Source organism: Strongylocentrotus purpuratus, unplaced genomic scaffold (genome assembly GCF_000002235.5).
Source record: "Strongylocentrotus purpuratus isolate Spur 01 unplaced genomic scaffold, Spur_5.0 spur5_scaffold_1, whole genome shotgun sequence".
NCBI classification, from domain to species: Eukaryota; Metazoa; Echinodermata; class Echinoidea; order Camarodonta; family Strongylocentrotidae; genus Strongylocentrotus; species Strongylocentrotus purpuratus.
In genome coordinates, this window is record NW_022145594.1 from 17,253,212 (window position 1) to 17,271,411 (window position 18,200).

Genomic DNA, 18,200 nt, shown 5'->3' on the forward strand with positions numbered 1-18,200 from the left:
TAGTTTCCTGAAAAAAGGAATTATGTATGAAAAAAAATGTGATATCTTTGTTTACCTTTCTGTTGGAAATGAAATACATATGAATATGAATAATATGAATGTCAACCCTTACCTTGATGATGATGATATTTATTTATTTCTTTCTTTCTTCATGGATTAATAAAAATCATGATTGATCAGAAAATCACAAACATGATTGAAATTACAAAGAATATAATATTGCAAAAGGTAGAATTGTACAATAATAACTGTCACTAAATAATAATACAAATCGTGATTGATCAGAAAATTACAAACACAATTGAAATTACAAAAAATAATGCAAATTGTAAAATTGTACAATAATAACTGTCACTAAATGATAATACAAATCGTGATTGATCAGAATATTACAGACACAACTGAAATCACAAAGAATAAAATATTGCAAAGGGTGGAATTGTACAAAAATAACTATCAATAAACAACAATCAGGTTAAATATTTTAGTAAAAATAGAAGAAAGGTCACAAATCGTAAGTCATTTTACTGCAATATGATTGGTCATATTATAATGACAATATTATTGATCCAATAATTCAAGGTTAAGAAGTTTATGGCTTTATGTTTGAAGTTAAAGGTTTAAACAGACTGATATGCTAGCACATTCAAATTAATAGATGTTTGTTTCCTGGCGACCTAGCGACGAGTCATTCCATTAACCTGTTATTTATGAACGAACATACAAGACTTGGAAACCAGTCTGCATACATTACTTGTTACTTTGTTGGACAAGCCTCTGACAAGCCTTCAGGTTGTCAAGAACAACCTTTGTTTTTGTTTATTAAGAAAGTATGCTTACAATTTGAATATGTGTAATAGTAAACCGGTCTATTTCAACTGTGTATTTACATTGAGCTACAACAACATACCCTCCGTGGACGACATACGATCCGTTTAATTGTAACCCTGGAGAATGTCATCGTTATAATTAAGACATTCTGTTGTGACAACAAAAAAAAAAAATACAAAATCGTACCCCTTAACGTATTTGAATAACAAGTAAAAACTGTTTAACTGTAACCCTGGAGACTGTCATCGTTATAATTAAGACATTCTGTTGTTACAAAAATAAAACAAAATACAAAATCATACCCCTTAACGTATTTGAATAACACGTAAAAACTGTTTAACTGTAACCCTGGAGACTGTCATCGTTATAATTAAGACATTCTGTTGTTACAAAAATAAAACGAAATACAAAATCATGCCCCTTAACGTATTTGAATAACAAGTAAAAACAAGGAAATACACATTACCTCTTCTTGACAAAACTAGCACTATACAAAATGTATCTCAAAAGTTAACAAGCATATTTTGAGAGAAATAATTCAATAATATTTCCACTGTATTTACATTTAGCTTCAACAACGTATCCCCAATGGACGACGTCCGATCCATTTAACTGCAACGATGGAGACTTCCATTGTTACTCCTCGGATCTCTGTATACCATATAATTGGAAGTGTGACGGGTATAGAGACTGCGAAGATGGCTCCGATGAATACGACTGCAGTAAGTTTATATTGGTATAGATGATAACAATGATGTTATTTGAGAATGATGATCATAATAATATTAATAATAATTTTGGTAATGATAAAAATAATCTCTGTCAGCCATATAATTGGAAGCGTGACGGGTATAGAGACTGCGAAGATGGCTCAGATGAATACGACTGCAGTAAGTTTATATTGGTATAGATGATAACAATGATGTTATTTGAGAATGATGATGATAATAACAATTGTGACTATGATGACGATGATGATGATGATTGGGATGATGATAACAATGATATTACTTTGAGAATGATGATGATAATAACAATGGTGACTATGACGACGACGACGATGATGATGATGATGATGATGAGGAGGGGGAAGGTTGATTATTGGTTGATTATTGGTTGATTATATTGGACATAAAAGTTGATGAAAACAATTATGATGAAAGTATTAGAGATATCTTACATAGAGCATAACATGGCATTGAATTATAATGTTGGTTAATGTCTTCACATAATTTTTCATGTATAAAAGATGCATTACATATATATTACTAAAGACAAAATAAACAGAAATTTAGCAAAATCGCATCTAGTATAACTGAATAAGATTGTTCTTGACAATGAATACATGATAATTTAAATGCTGTACTAGGCTTCTGTTGATGTGAAGTTTTTGATATTTGTGAAGTTATCCAGCTTTGGTTATGTATTCCTATTCTTTTACAGTTATTAATACCACCATGTACCCTTACACATGTGATTGGGACAGCTTTGTATGCAACAATGGGCAGTGCATACCGAAGAATTGGGAATGTGATTTCTACGAGGATTGCTCTGATGGTAGCGACGAACATTGCTCATGTGAGTAGCCAAGCCATAGAGAGAGAGAGAGGGAGTGAGAGAAAGAGGGATTGAGACAAGAGCGTGATGAAGATATTGTAGATAGGGAGAGATAGAGAGATGGAGAGAGGGGGGGGGGGGGAGATTAAGACAAGAGAGAGAGAGAGGGAGTGAGAGAAAGAGGGATTGAGACAAGAGCGTGATGAAGATATTGTAGATAGGGAGAGATAGAGAGGGGGGGGGGGGAATTAAGACAAGAGAGACAGAGAAAGAGAGAGACAGAGAGGAAGAGGTATTAAGACAAGAGCATGAGGAAGATGAAGATATAGGAGAGAGAGAGACACACACACACACACAGAGTAGAGAGGAACAACAGATAGACAGAAAGTGATAGGATAGAGAGGTAAAAATAAGAAATGAGAGATAGATAGACAGAGATGCCAACCAGTATGATTAAATCGTATTTAGTATGATATTAAGAGTGAAATACGATCTTAAAATCTGAAAATACGATTTTTCATCTTTAGAAAAAAAAAAAAAAAAATTAAAATTAAACCCTTAAAAATTGCATAGAAACATATACAAGTAAACCCCCGAATCCCTAACAAAAACTTTGCTTTACAATTTTCTCATTAAATTTTAATGAAAGAGCAAACATTTATCAGTTATTCATTGGCCGGCGGCCGACGGGCCAGTGGTAGTGTCGAGTTTTCGTGATACCCTGTCTGTTTTTTGGTGTCAAGAGGTTGGCATCTCTGGATAGAAATAAGAAGAGAGGAGGGGGGGGGGGGGAGGGCATGAGAGAGAGATAAAGAAAGCGTGAAAGAGTTTGATATTCCACTTGAGGAAAGAAAAAACAACAACAACAACATTGCAGCAGCTTATGTTTTCTTGCTGTTAATCAATTACAGTATATCAAACTGATGTTTTAAATCTATTCATTTATTTAGGAATTATGAATTATGATTTTTCTGGGGGGAGGTGGCTGTGTAAAATGTGTAGATGGGCTTTCAAGTTGGAGGGGAATAATTTGGACCAAACGTTTTCATTTCAGCTACCACGCTGATGCCGTACACTACTCAGGATCCTGGCTGCGGGTTCTTCCACGTGCCTTGTGGACCAGGGGCCACGCCCCGCTGTATCTGGCAGTGGTTTGTGTGCGACGGCGAGGCTGACTGCTCAGACAGGAGCGACGAGGCACATTGCGGAAGTAAGGGGGCTGTGTGATTGGTGGTGATGGTGGTGATGGTGATGATGATGGTGGTGGTGGTGGTGGTGGTGGTGGTGGTGGTGATGATGATGATGATGATGATGATGGTGGTGGTGATGATGATGATGATGATGATGATGAAGTTGATGATGGTGATGATGATGATGATGATGGTGGTGATGATGATGACGATGATGATGAAGATGGCGATGAAGATGGTGATGATGACAACGCTGATGATGATGATAATGATGATGTTTTAAATGGTAATTGTTATATCAGGGAACATTGATAAACATGATGTTGATGATGATGAGACTCATGTTGATGATGACGATGATAAAGATGATGATGACGGTGGTGGTGGTGGTAATGATGTTGATGATTCTGATGATTTTGATGTTGATGATGGTATCAATGGACGTGACAATATAAAAAAATGATGTCCACAATCAAACCATTGAAATTAAATAATTCACCCTCTCTCTCTTTAGCTGAAGAGCCAACCACCAACATTCCCGTCCCGACGACTGTCTCCCATTGCCCTAACGGTGACTTTAAATGCAGGAATGGTCAGAAGTGCATACCCAGATCATATCAATGCAACAGTTACTACGACTGTTCCGATCTCAGTGATGAAGATGGATGTCAACCTGGTACTACATGTAGGTCACTACATTTTTCATCTCTGTGAAACATAAAGTAGAGTCACTATGAACATGACGGACAAAATATACAGTTCATCAGGTAGACAAAGGAACATCCCTTCACTGATATTATGTAAAAATGTGTAGAACAGGTGAATATGCATGTGACACCTGTTCTACACATTTTTACATAATAGCAGTGAATGGATGTTCCTTTGTCTACCTGAGGAACTGTATATTTTGTCCGCTTTCTTTGTCCGTCATATTCATAGTGAGTATTGGTCATGCCACGGTGAAAGAAACTATCTGGAACCAATTGGGAAAGGTTGATTATTGGTTGATTATATTGGACATAAAAGTTGATGAAAACTGTTCTGGAACGATCAAAAGTGACTCAGAAGAATGTTTGGTTCAAGTTTTTCAGCTTATACAGTCAAACCTACTTAAGTGACCACCTGTCCACAAAGACCACCTGGCTGCAAAGGCCACATTTGTTTTTTCCTTTGAAAATGGTTTCTCTTTGAATCATGTACTTAAGGAACCTGTCTACAAAGACCACTTTTTGTGTTTCCTTTGGGTGGTCGCTATAGACAGGTTTGACTGTCTCTGGAACCGATTGAGGAAGGTTGATTATTGGAGGACATAAAAGTTGATGAATACTGTTTTGGAATGATCAACTGTAAACATAAGTTACTCTAAAAAGTTGAAAGATAATAGGCACTGCACCTACAAACATGTTTGGTACAAGCTATCCACCTTATTTCTTGTCATACGGTCAAACCTGCTTTATCGACCACCTGTATAGAATGACCGCCTGTCTATAAAGAACACATATTCTGTTTCCTCTGAATATGGTTTCTAATTGAAACCTGTACTAAAAAAACATACACAAAGACCACCTGTCTATACGGACCACATGTCATGTTTCCCTTGAGCGGCCTTTACAGGATTCACTGTATTTTTAATATAAGGGCAATCCTTTTTCAGGAGATATTTTTTACCATGATATTCTTACAAAGTAGCACACTACAATTACTAAGGGGGCAGGTTGGTCTTGGATAACCCTTTGAAAAAATGTCTTTGAATGTAGCAGTGACCCCAACTCAAACGCCAAACATCTGCGGGATGGGTCAGTTCTACTGTTCATGGTACGAAGATTGTATCGACCAACTGAATCAGTGTAATGGAAATAACGACTGCTTCGGAGGTGAAGATGAAGCCAACTGCCATAGTAAGTATGATAGGAGCGGCATGACATGACCTAACCTGACATGACCTAACCTGACATGACCTCAAATGACCTGGCCTGACCTGGGGTTGTTTTACAAAACCTGTCATCAGTGACAAATGACAGTTTTTGTTATAAGCTACTGAAATCCTTGCTTCTGATTGGTTATCAGCAGATTTGTCACTGGTTTTGGTCATTTGTCATTGAAAAAAGGCTTTGTGAAACGGGCCCCTGATGAGACCTGACATGACATAAGTACAAGTTCGCGGGCATCCCATTGTGATTGATGTGCATGTATATTGTATTTCATTTAACCTGCATTTCTATGTGGTGTCCGCAACTTTTACAGTTTCAGGAAATTGCGTCCTGTCTTTTTCTTCAAAAGTGGACCAAGTTAAATCTTGGTTTACCCTAAAAAAGTCACTGCTAGCTAATCCATTGTGATATTATTTTGGGCTCAGGAAAAGCAGAACCACATGAGTAACAGATTAATGAAAGTTCAGGAAAATATATTAAAAAATACATAGGTTATGATTTTCATTGTTTTAATTGATTAAACACAAATTTACAAATTTACATGATGTGTATTTTGAGCAACTCTCCCATTTACTCTGTACTAAAATAAAAGGTCGCTAAATTGACAACATGATGTGAAATTTGTAATCAACATTTTCATGTACACATTGGCATTTTTAGTCCAAATTTGGTAATTCTCATTCACATTTCTACTTTTTTGTAAAGACTTTGTGCAAGTAAAAAATGTAAAAGGAAAAGTTGGTTTCTGTACACCTCAAGGGAACTGAATTCCGATTTGATTCTTGTGCTAACTGCTAGTTCCTATTAACAACTTCACCTAAATATTAGTAATACACATATCTACTTGTATATCTTGTGCATTAAATAGTATGCAAATCTATGTCTAAATTATCGTTTTACTGTTCAATCAACATCACCCTTCTGTTCTGTATACATGTATCAGTATTATTCTTTGCATTGTATGATTGTTCATATACTGTCATCAAAAAGATGTCGTATTGCCCTTTGCGACCGACCCCAAAATCTTGAAACCTACAGTAGGCTTTTTTTCAAAACCCTTTTTTCGAAGAAAAAATGTTTGATGAATAAACAAATATGTATTTAAACAAAAAACTGAGAAATATCAGCCCAAAGAAGGAGAAAAAAATGAGAAAAACGTTTTTAAAAAGTTTTAAAAAAAAATATTTCTGACTGACCGACCCATGTTTTGGCACCTAAAGGGCAATACAACATTTTTTTGTAGGCCTTATTGTGATGTGTTGTCATTAATAAATTCAATTTCAAATTCAAATACAGGTGGATATCTGGTACAAGGGATGGAAGTTGGAGTTGGTCCTAATATCAAATCAGCTTTCGTACATTTCAATCTCCCAACAACTACGAATTCTATGATCGTATCGCTCTATAAGAGGTAAGTCCTGGGCCCTGTTTCACAAAGATCCTAAGTTGAACTTATCTCTAAGTTGGACTTAACAATTATGGAAAGCCGTAAGCATCTATGGAAATAATTTGTAATGAGAAGTTCTCATTTTCAGCAGATACTCCTACTTTCGTATCCTGCCCAACGGGCGTGCAAAGAATGAGGAAGTGGGCTAGTCTTTTCCCATATTAACCAGAATTCAACCTTCTCTTTTACCCTTTTTACCTTCTCTTGTACCATTTTTACCTTCTCTTGTACCCTTTTTACCTTCTCTTGTACCCTTTTTACCTTCTCTTTTACCCTTTTTACCTTCTCATTTACCCTTTTTACTTTCTCTTTTACCCTTTTTACCTTCTCTTGTACCCTTTTTACCTTCTCTTTTACCCTTTTTACCTTCTCATTTACCATTTTTACCTTCTCTTGTACCATTTTTACCTTCTCTTTTACCATTTTACCTTCTCTTGTACCCTTTTTACCTTCTCTTTTACCCTTTTTACCTTCTCATTTACCCTTTTTACTTTCTCTTTTACCCTTTTTACCTTCTCTTGTACCCTTTTTACCTTCTCTTTTACCCTTTTTACCTTCTCTTTTACCCTTTTTACCTTCTCTTGTACCATTTTTACCTTCTCTTGTACCATTTTTACCTTCTCTTGTACCCTTTTTACCTTCACTTTTACCCTTTTTACCTTCTCATTTACCCTTTTTACTTTCTCTTTTACCCTTTTTACCTTCTCTTGTACCCTTTTTACCTTCTCTTTTACCCTTTTTTACCTTCTCATTTACCATTTTTACCTTCTCTTGTACCATTTTTACCTTCTCTTGTACCCATTTTACCTTCTCTTTCACCCTTTTTACTTTCTCTTTTACCCTTTTTACCCTGTTTACCTTCACTTTTACCCATTTTACCTTATCTTTTACCCTTTTTACCTTCTCTTTTACCCTTTTTACCATCTCACTCATAACCATGATTTTTTTATATTTCTGTCACATCACAGGGAAGCCGACCCTCAAGCTAATCAACCCGGCCATGACTTGCCGACTACAAGTATCTTCAATAAAACGTATTCACACGTCACGGCCCGTCAGTCTCACCTCTGGACCAATCTGAAGGCAGAAACAGACTATGTATTCACCGCATCTATCTCCATCGGTGGCACAGCATACAACAAGGTGCCTCTTCTGTCTTATAGAACACCTGCAGGTAAGGATTAGATCTGTTTTTGATTTCATGTGACTTGATTAGATCTGATGTGCATTGATTTCATTTCATTTGACTTGATTAGATCTGATGTGAATTAATTTGATTTGACTTGATTAGATCTGATGTGACATGATTTGATTTGATTTGACTTAATTAGATCTGATGTGAATTGACTTGATTTCATTCAACTTGATTAGATCTGATGTGAATTGATTTCATTTCATTTGACTTGTCTTGATTGGATCTGATGTGATTTGATTTCATGTGACTTGATTAGATCCGATGTGAATTGATTTTATTTCACTTGACTTCATTAGATCTGATGTGAATTGATTTGATTTAATTCAACTTGATTAGATCTAATGTGAATTGATTTGATTTCATGTGACTTGATTAGATCTGATGTGAATTGATTTGATTTAATTTAACTTGATTAGATCTGATGTGAATTGATTTGATTTCATGTGACTTGATTAGATCTGATGTGAATTGATTAGATCTGATGTGAATTGATTAGATCTGATGTGAATTGATTTGATTTCATGTGACTTGATTAGATGTGAAGTAAATTGATTTGATTTCATTTGACTTGATCAGATCTGATGTGAATTGATTTCATTTCATTTAACTTGATTAGATCTGATGTGAATTGATTTGATTTCATTTGACTTGATTAGATCTGATGTGAATTGATTTGATTTCATTTGACTTGATTAGATCTGATGTGAATTGATTTGATTTCATGTGACTTGATTAGATCTGATGTAAATTGATTTGATTTCATTTGACTTCATTAGATCTAATGTGAATTGATTGATTTCATGTGACTTGATTAGATTCGATGTAAATTGATTTGATTTCATGTGACTTGATTAGATGTGATGTAAATTGATTTGATTTCATTTGACTTCATTTGATCTGATGTGAATTGATTTGATTTCAGTTGACTTCATTAGATCTGATGTGAATTGATTTGATTTCATTCGACTTGATTAGATCTGATGTGAATTGATTTTATTTTATTTTATTTGACTTGATTAGATCTGATGTGAATTGATTTGATTTGATTTGACATGATTAGATGTGATGTAAATTGATTTTATTCATTTGATTTTATTTTATTCCATATGATATGAATTAACTTGTTCTGCTTTGATGTGAATTGATTTGATTTGATGGAAATTGATTTGATTTGATGTGAATCAATTTGATATGTTCAGAATTGATTTGAGTCTTTATTAATAATTTCAAGAAATGTATGATTAATTTATAATCATGAAAAGATATTGTTTAAAGAATCGATGTAACATAATGACATAAATAATTGTGCCTTAAACTTGGGATAATGCAAATATTTTTTGATATATGGCACTGGTTTTTTTAACATATACCAAATGTGTCCACAATAGGGTCTGAAATGAAATCATGTTTACTCACTTCAAACATGTATTTTTAGGATCAAGACTATTCATATTTTTGAGAAATGCAAATTTTGGACCTTAATCTATCTTCTTATTTATTCACCAGATATGAATACTTTGAGTTTTTACAATTTGATTGTGAACTATAGCATATTCTAATAACTGTGATATAAAACTCATTTGCTATTAACTTCACCAACAAATATGTTGGTCTTTAAGAATATGTTTCAGAGATTATTCATGCAAATTTTTGAGTTTCTATCTTGAAAAATACAGATTTTGTGTCCCTTGAAAGTGAAAAATAGCTCCAAATTAGGGTTTTGACAATAACAAGTTTTTATTTCAATAGGTAAAATGCTTTTTTCTTAGGTCAAACTTATTTTATTATAACAACTGATGATATAAGTTAAATACATCCCCAAAAATTGGGGAACCAGTGCATTGCCTAATAATTTTCATATGTCACACCACCGGTGTTTCGGACGTGACACACTGATAACATCATAACTTTATTCAAGTTAATTGCTTTTCTTTAGGTATTATTGACCTAAGTTACATTAATTGTTTGCAGAAAAATATTTCTTTAACATTTATTGAAAAACTTGTGCAGTTTTAATTAGTTTTGCACATATACCTAGTTTGTCTTCATCGACTACTCAATTTATGTAAGGTAAACTGTTCATTTCAGGAACGTGTAGTTAAAAATACTTATGTGATCTAACAAAGTGAAATATGGAGCTAATAGCAATTGTAGTCATCACAACTCCTAGAAATTTCACTTTATACAAAAATACTCTCTTTTGCAGGTAATGAACAAGAGTGTACAATATATGCTATAGTTTGTTTCGGATGTTACAAGATGTGAACATTTCAATCAGATCATCAATTTCTTCAAACTTTACAACATAGATGTTTAATCGGCTTGCTTTGTACTTTGCCTTAAACTAGATTCATATAGTGTGTCATTCAATAATATCACTATCACATACATGTACAGTGTGTACAGTGTAAGCAAAACATTACAAAAATACTTTTAACAAATAAAAGTATACAAAAGTATCCCCAGCCATTTAAGTAATAAGAAATATGGGAATCCTAATTCATTGTACATCCCGATATTTTTGCATAAATTTGAGGAAGTTACTATATCTTTAGGATCATGAAATGATCATTAACATTAATGAGGGTCAAGCATTTGAAAAGTATTTGTACATAAGGCTAGTACATTTGAGGGTAATTCATCCAATGAAAGGAAAAAATTATGAATTAATTAATTTTGAAGAGGCTACACCTTATTTTCATGTTCATGCTTTAATTACCCCCACAAATTGGTAATCCATTTTCTTGTCATTTGGAAATTTGGCAGATCTACATCTATGTCAACATTATGTTGTACAAGTTTCTATAATAGGTATCGGATACTGATTACTGATTATTGTTTTATAATGGAAGCCTTTGTGCTCATCAATTGTACATGTATCGACCAATGAGTGTGTCATGTAGTGTGCAAGCCAATTTCATAAATCTGCTTGATAAATTGTTATCATTATTAAGCGTAAATGCCAATTCCAGTTTTGGATAATGGCAGTAGCAATCCTTTCTACATAGATTAGTTACATGTACTGAGTGCCCTTTTAAAAATGTATTTTCAGATGAAAATACATATTTCTCATAAATTTTTAGAAAAACATTTTAATTTGCTTGATTTTATCAACTTCATATACCTGTATCATATCCATGTCATGACCATGCACACTGGGTATTGCTTAAGTGGGTGATTTTTATTTTTGTGACCTACCAGATAGTGTAAATTGACCATACAATCTTTGGTTATATGACATCATTTTGAACAACCTCTATAAAAATGAAAACCTCATGATTTGCAAACACACACCAATGTAAATAGCAAAAGGAGAGGTTGAACAAATGAAATTTGCTATTCTCACATCTATCATTGCCCCTCATTTGAACTAGTTAAAGTATGAAAATGTCTGTTAACAGTTTAATGTAACGTCCGAAACGTGCTAACAGCATACCAGAAAGTGCTGTTAAAGTGGCTGAATATTTGTTACGAGTCACTTTTGTTGAGATTTTTTCTGATAAATTACAATTAAGGATATACTGAAGCAGCCAGTCATGCCTTGCATCACAAAGTGTGGCTTCAATATTTTATGTTTTATAAGTCAATTTTGCAGAAAATTTAGATATTTTACGGATTATTTGATTTTTGGCATCATATTTCTACACATTTTTATATTTAAATCTGAATAAAATCATAAAAATAGTGTTTTTAACAGGAGTGTCCATTGTGAAATGGTAACTTGCAGATATGATCGAAAATTAGGTGAAATTTGTCGACTTTGTGTTAACAATATAATTGTGTAACGTCCGAAACACCATTCTTGTGATTACAACAAATTAATGGATTTCAAAGACCTGATTTGTGTTTTGACTTGTGTTAAGACTTATAATAACTTATTTCATAATGATTTATTCACTCTAGATACCTTAAAATATGGATTATTATCATTTTATTGGTATTTTTTGTTTCGGACGTTACATTTGTTTCGGACGTTACAACTGTTAACGGAAAATTGGTTTTAACTATAAAATAGTATTGTAGTAATGTATTGCAAATTTCTTTGTTTTGGTGGATAAGTGTAAAGAGATGTCAACAAAATGTTATGATAGATATATCCTGCTGTTCATATATTTTCTGCTACTTCAATTTGAAAATTGTTTCGGACGTTACAAAACTGTTTACGGAAAATGAGACAACTTTTTTCAAATTTTGAGTATATTTCTAATATAAGCGCTACTATAATTAAATTATATTTTCTTTTAATATAATCACTTGGAGCAACTAATAAACTTACTCAAACCATATACAATCTCATTAATTTGTTGTTCTAGTGGGTTAAATGAGGGTCTACATTGTTTACGGAAAATGTAACGTCCGAAACGCCATTTTCAATTGCACTTTTCCATTAAAATAGGGGAGTTGATTCAGATTACTGTTAAGTTTCTTTAAGATCCACTCATGCTCATTAATCATCAATAGAAAAAAAACATATTGTTTGTGGCTATATATTTTTTTCAGCTCCGACCAAAATGGCATGTCAATTTTGTTACAAAATTCCGTAAACAATTTGCTGTTCAGGGATACCTCATGCGCATAAAGCAACGATGAACATTTTTCGTTAAGCTATGGGAGGTTAACCTAGGTCCATGCTACTAGAAAAAGTTGTTACTGATTTCTAGTTCTTTATCTTTGGAAAGTTTCAGGCTCTCAAAGGGCCATTTAGGTATTTGGTCATAGTTAAAAAAAAACAGTGCCATATACACTTAATTTATTTAGAAAAATGGAAAATAAAAATAAAATGCAGTACTCTACATGTGAAAACAACAATAAAGAAGTACCGAGTATGCTAATTAACAGAAGTGACAAACTCAACCCCCTCTACGGTTTTTCATTATTATTAGATTCGAGAGAGATTGCAACACCCACCAACGTTAAAGCTAACCTGATCGAGGAGCCGTCAATCTTGTGGGTCAATGTTACATGGAACTACCCGGACACACCTGGTGTTCTCTTTACGGTAGGTGAAGGTGCATTACAGTCAAACAAGGGGGTGTTTCACAAAACTTGTCATCAGTGACAAATGACAGTTTTTGTTATAAGCTACTGAAATCCTTGCTTCTGATTGGTTATCAGCAGATTTGCTCCTGATTTCTGTCATTTGTCATCGAAATAAGGGTTTGTGAAACACCCCCCGATGTTCCACCAAAAATTACTTCCTGGGAAGTGTTTCACAAAGACTAAGAGCGACTTTAGGTTTGACTTAACTATGGCAGGCGGTTGATGCCACTAGTTGCTCTCATCATTGGTCTCTCATTTATGATCTTTAGATAATATTTTTTCCTACAATAATGAACTATCAAAAAATGTAGATTCTATAGATTTGTGACCACGATTGGTACGTCTCTTGAGAAACCAATGCTGGTAAATGATGAGAGAAAATAGTGGCATGAACGGCCTGCCATGGTTAAGTCCAACTTAAGGACGATCTTTGTCGTTGTGAAACACTTCCCAGTAAGTAATTTTTGTGGAACATCAGGGGGTATTTCACAAACCCTTTTTTCAATGACAAATGACAGAAATCAGGAGCCAATCTGCTGATAACCAATCAGAAGCAAGGATTTCAGTAGCTTATACATGTAACAAAAAATATCATTTGTCACTGATGACAAGTTTTGTGAAATGCCCCCAGTTGAATCCTCTAGCATCTAAGAATCTTCCTAACCAATAGATATTTTTATTTGAGTTTTGTGCAAGGTCTTTATTTATTGAAATCAAGCAGAGCCTGTGGACATATTCACTATGATCTATTTTAGTGATTACCTAGGGTTGCCAATTTTCAGGCAATAGCCTGAATTCAGGCCCTGGCGAGTTATTTTCAGACCATAGTTTAGGCTTTGTTGTGTACAAAATAGCTAATTCTAGGTGATTTTCAAGCCCTCTGATCAATTCTAACTGGCATCCCTGATTACATTTAAATTGAACTATAAAACGAGAAGAAACACTGATCTTCATAATCATTTCTTCTTCATATATCTTAAAGATAAATTTGAGTTCTGGTAAAAAAAAAGAAAATTAATTCTCACAGAATCAAACAAAACTTACACTGAATGTTCAAGATTACAAATAAATGACATGTGCCAAACAATTTTGGAAGAGAATGTATACTGGCTGAGTAATGAGCATAGAAAGACAAGGAAATCAAGGTAGTACTAGCCCTGACACCATGTGTGTTGTCCCATATATAGCTTTCTGTGTACAGTGCTTGTTACTTTACCAAGACTCGGTCAAATTTATTATGATTTTGATGACTCCAGAACCTTGCAGTGCACACCAATACTTACATGTACATGCTACATGATCAACTGTTTCTGATCCTTTCCACACCTTTTCTTTCACAATGCAATCGCATTACCAGTATTAAAGTTGTCCTTTACTTTCAAGTTTTGTATTTCGTTGCAATTATATTTACTTTCCAGGTCTATTACCATGACGAGCACTCAAGTACGACTCGTACGGGTTATACAAAGTCAAATTGTTTTCCGATCTACCTCTTGGAGGAAGACAAACTGTTCTACATCTCGGTAAGACAGAGTGTCTGCTGCTTTTCTTTCCTTCTTTGTCAATCATTTATGTACAATAAGTATATGAAGTCACCAAAAAAAAAAGAAAGTGAACACCCTTTCAACATCAATTAAGATCAAGTTTTGAACCATCTTGCTTGGATGAGCATATTCATTTAGGGGTTAGAAGGTCTTATTAAAATGGCAAAAAGAGAGCAAGTATTTATGAATGATTGGTTGCCAACCATTCTAAGTTTGTAGGAATGATCACTATTTTGTTGAACTTCAAACTAATGCTTTCAACACTAGATTCCTCTCTAAAAAAAAAAAAAAAAAAAAAAGTAAAAACTATATATTTCTTTTAATCTAATATTTATTTCACAATCAAAATAGACAGTATTTCTGATATTGCCTTGAGAGATTCACATTTTGTTACTGTGCAATGATGGTAGGTGTATAATCTTCTGTGGCATGTGCCTTGTCTTGTGTAGGTTTCTGCCTCGGTCGGTGATGTCTCAGGAAATCGCAGCGCAGAAGTTCCCGTCTTTGTGGGTAGAGGTAAGGGATTTGTTTCAATTAAATTTGATATACTTGATTCTTAAAATACCAATTTCAGGGATGCCAGTTTTCAGGCAACAGCCTGAATTCAGGCTATAGTTCAGGTTTTTTTGTGTACAAATAGCTCATTCTAGGTGATTTTCAGGCCCTCTGATCAATTCTAACTGGCATGCCTATAATTTGAATCAATTTCATTCTTAAATTCTTGTGCTGAAATTGATCATGATAGCAATGTCCCTGAAATTTGTTCAGTTAGATGTCAGGGGACTTAGTCTTGTGGCAGATTCTTGCAGTGCTGCCTAGGGTGATTATTTTCATATTTGAATTATATATTATTTTTGTAAGTGCAATGAGCCCCTTGCCTACATTTTGAAGTCCTTAGGGTAAGGAAGGTATTACTTAAGCCTATGTCTACCACACCCATCTTATTGTCAAGCCTGATATGATAAGAATAATATTGTGTTCTTGTGTAGCGCTCATATCATATCGGACAATTACCCCTTGGACAATCGACCTAGTGGAAAATTACCCCCTTGAAATTACACCCCTAAGAAAATTAATTCCTACCAGGTACCCATTTAAATGTACATCACCTGGGTGGAGTGTGGCAAATGTAGATCATTGTCTTGCCAACGGACATTAGTGCTGAGTCGGGAATCGAACCGCAGCCCTTGTGATCCACAGTTCGATGAGGTATCCACTCGACCACGGCACCCCTATATGCATATACATGGAGATTCTGATATCATATTTTCTTTACAAAAAAGTAAATATTATAACTATTGTATCTTTTGTTTTGGCAGGATCTATACAGCTAGCTCCAACCAATGTGACTGTAAGGAATATAAAAAAGGACAGTGTCGACCTGTCATGGACTAGACCAAATGAGCCAACTGAAATACCAATACTTGTAAGTCATATCGTATTATTAATACTTCTTGAACTTAACTCTAAGTTGGACTTTAAAATTATGGAGAGCCATTTATAGTCATAAAATATATTCAAAAGCAAAAATTCAAAATTCTAGACTTTTCATAGATTCCACATCAAGAACGTGATGCTAAATATATAACTCATTGCGGATGTAGTATCGAAAATAATATCGCTAGTGATATTTGTTTGTCTCGCAATATGGTCAATAAGGAATCTAAAAGATCACGTCGTTTCGTGCGCCGCTGCAACACTTCGTCAGGTGATAAAAACTAATGTAAGCAAGCGAAAGACGCAACAGGCCTTACATAATGCTCCGCGTTTTCCACAAATCGTCGCTTAGGCCTAAAAAAAGAGGTTGTATTACATGTATGTATCTTGCTGAGGCAATGAACTGATTAGATTTTGTGGTCATGAGGTCAAGGGCAATACAACCTCTTTTTTTAAAAGGCCTTATGGAAAAGTTATTGACTTACATTTCCTTCACTTAAGAGACTAGGGGGTTAGTTCTTGATTTGGCCTACAGGCTTGCTGTGTAGACCCATTAATGGTATATTCACCAAGTCTCATGGAGCATTTTCAAGTGAAGGAAATGTAAGTTAATGACTTTTCAGCAAATAAGGACCTACTGCACATCAAAACTGCCTACCATCTCCCTTTAAAGCCTATCCGCACTAGTTTTGCCAGGAGGGATTAGACCTCCCTGCGTGGTCACCATCTCCCTTTAAAGCCTATCTGCACTAGTTTTGCCAGGAGGGATTAGACCTCCCTGCGTGGTCACTGACAGGTGGTTATCTCATCAAATCAGCTCTCCATTAACATAAGAAAAAAGGGACCATGGGGGACCAGCGGTCACCGCTTAGGCATTGTTTGCTATATAGAGGGCGCAAGTAGATATAAGTAGTGCAGTAGGGCATTAAATGTACCCCCTTTACTATCCTCTTGTCAGATCACCTACATGTACAAAGTCCATTTATTAGAGAAATTTTGCTGTCTGCAACAATTTGGACGGAATTTGGTTCTGTCATAATTCATCTAAACATGTGGTTTTTCCTAATTTACTCCCCACAGGGCTACATGGTGTATGCTACTGTGAGTTCAGGTGAACTACCACAAAGGAACATTGCCAACTCCACCAAGACCAGCATAACTTGTAAGTGCCATGCCTCCCATACAAACATGTTAGAAGTGTAGTACACTCTTAACAAAATCAGAGTCTATAGTTATTCTTGCATTAAAGGTAAAGACCAGTTTTGGAAACGCCCCCCTCTCAAAAAATGAAAGGGAATCTCTCATAACCAATCATGTGAAAGAATATGTTTTGACTAATACATGATGATACAAATTTTGCCAGGAAACCGCCTACTAATTGATATATTTGGTAGATTATCATATCTATCCGGACTGGATAGATATAAGGTAGTCCCATATACATCTTTCTGTGTACAGTGCTTGTAACTTTACCAAGACTGGGCCAAATTTCTTATCATTTTGACGATTCCAGAACCTTGCAGTACACACCAATAATTATGTGCTAGATGATCAACCTTTTCTGATCGATTTCACAACGTTTCTTTCACCACGCAATCGCATGAACAGAACTGTTTTTTACCTTTAATCTAATTTGAACTTTTTGTTTCTCATATTTGTAATGTTTTATATGCCAGGCACTGTTTTCTCTACCGGTATTTCTTTTTGTTTTTTTGGTGGTGGCATCATTTTATTTTGTCATGTCCTTGTAATCTGTTACTTACATTTATTTTTAACATATATCTTCTTTAGGTCAGCTACTTATAAGGATCACTTTAAAGAAAAGGGATATTTTAGTGAATTAAATATATATGTTTCCAGAGAAAGAGTGTTCGTTCAGGTTATTGGTAGTTGTTACCTTACTAGTAGGATCTTGGACTAAAGGTGCGTTCAAGCGATTTTTGAAGCTAGAATCACAAACATGAATCACAAATCAAAACGCCGTTAAAAACATGGTTACTGCGGGAGAGCGTTCAAGCGATTTTTCAT

The 18,200-nt window shown here is 34.6% G+C and overlaps 1 protein-coding gene across 4 annotated transcripts in view; it reads left to right on the forward strand.

Annotated features, from left to right (window-relative positions):
• The window catches only part of LOC582560 (sortilin-related receptor), a 105,828-nt gene that overhangs the window by 65,037 nt on the left and 22,591 nt on the right, over positions 1-18,200 (forward strand). For 3 of the 4 annotated variants that reach the window (XM_030977748.1, XM_030977751.1, XM_030977749.1), the window contains 12 exons: positions 1,401-1,553; positions 2,275-2,409; positions 3,443-3,598; positions 4,093-4,263; positions 5,336-5,476; positions 6,806-6,920; positions 7,925-8,130; positions 13,035-13,150; positions 14,610-14,714; positions 15,185-15,251; positions 16,055-16,161; positions 17,253-17,334. In XM_030977748.1, coding sequence (XP_030833608.1) covers positions 1,401-1,553; positions 2,275-2,409; positions 3,443-3,598; positions 4,093-4,263; positions 5,336-5,476; positions 6,806-6,920; positions 7,925-8,130; positions 13,035-13,150; positions 14,610-14,714; positions 15,185-15,251; positions 16,055-16,161; positions 17,253-17,334 — 1,554 coding nt within the window. The remainder of the gene's footprint in view (positions 1-1,400; positions 1,554-2,274; positions 2,410-3,442; positions 3,599-4,092; positions 4,264-5,335; positions 5,477-6,805; positions 6,921-7,924; positions 8,131-13,034; positions 13,151-14,609; positions 14,715-15,184; positions 15,252-16,054; positions 16,162-17,252; positions 17,335-18,200) is intronic. The other variant, XM_030977750.1, reaches the window with a different exon arrangement.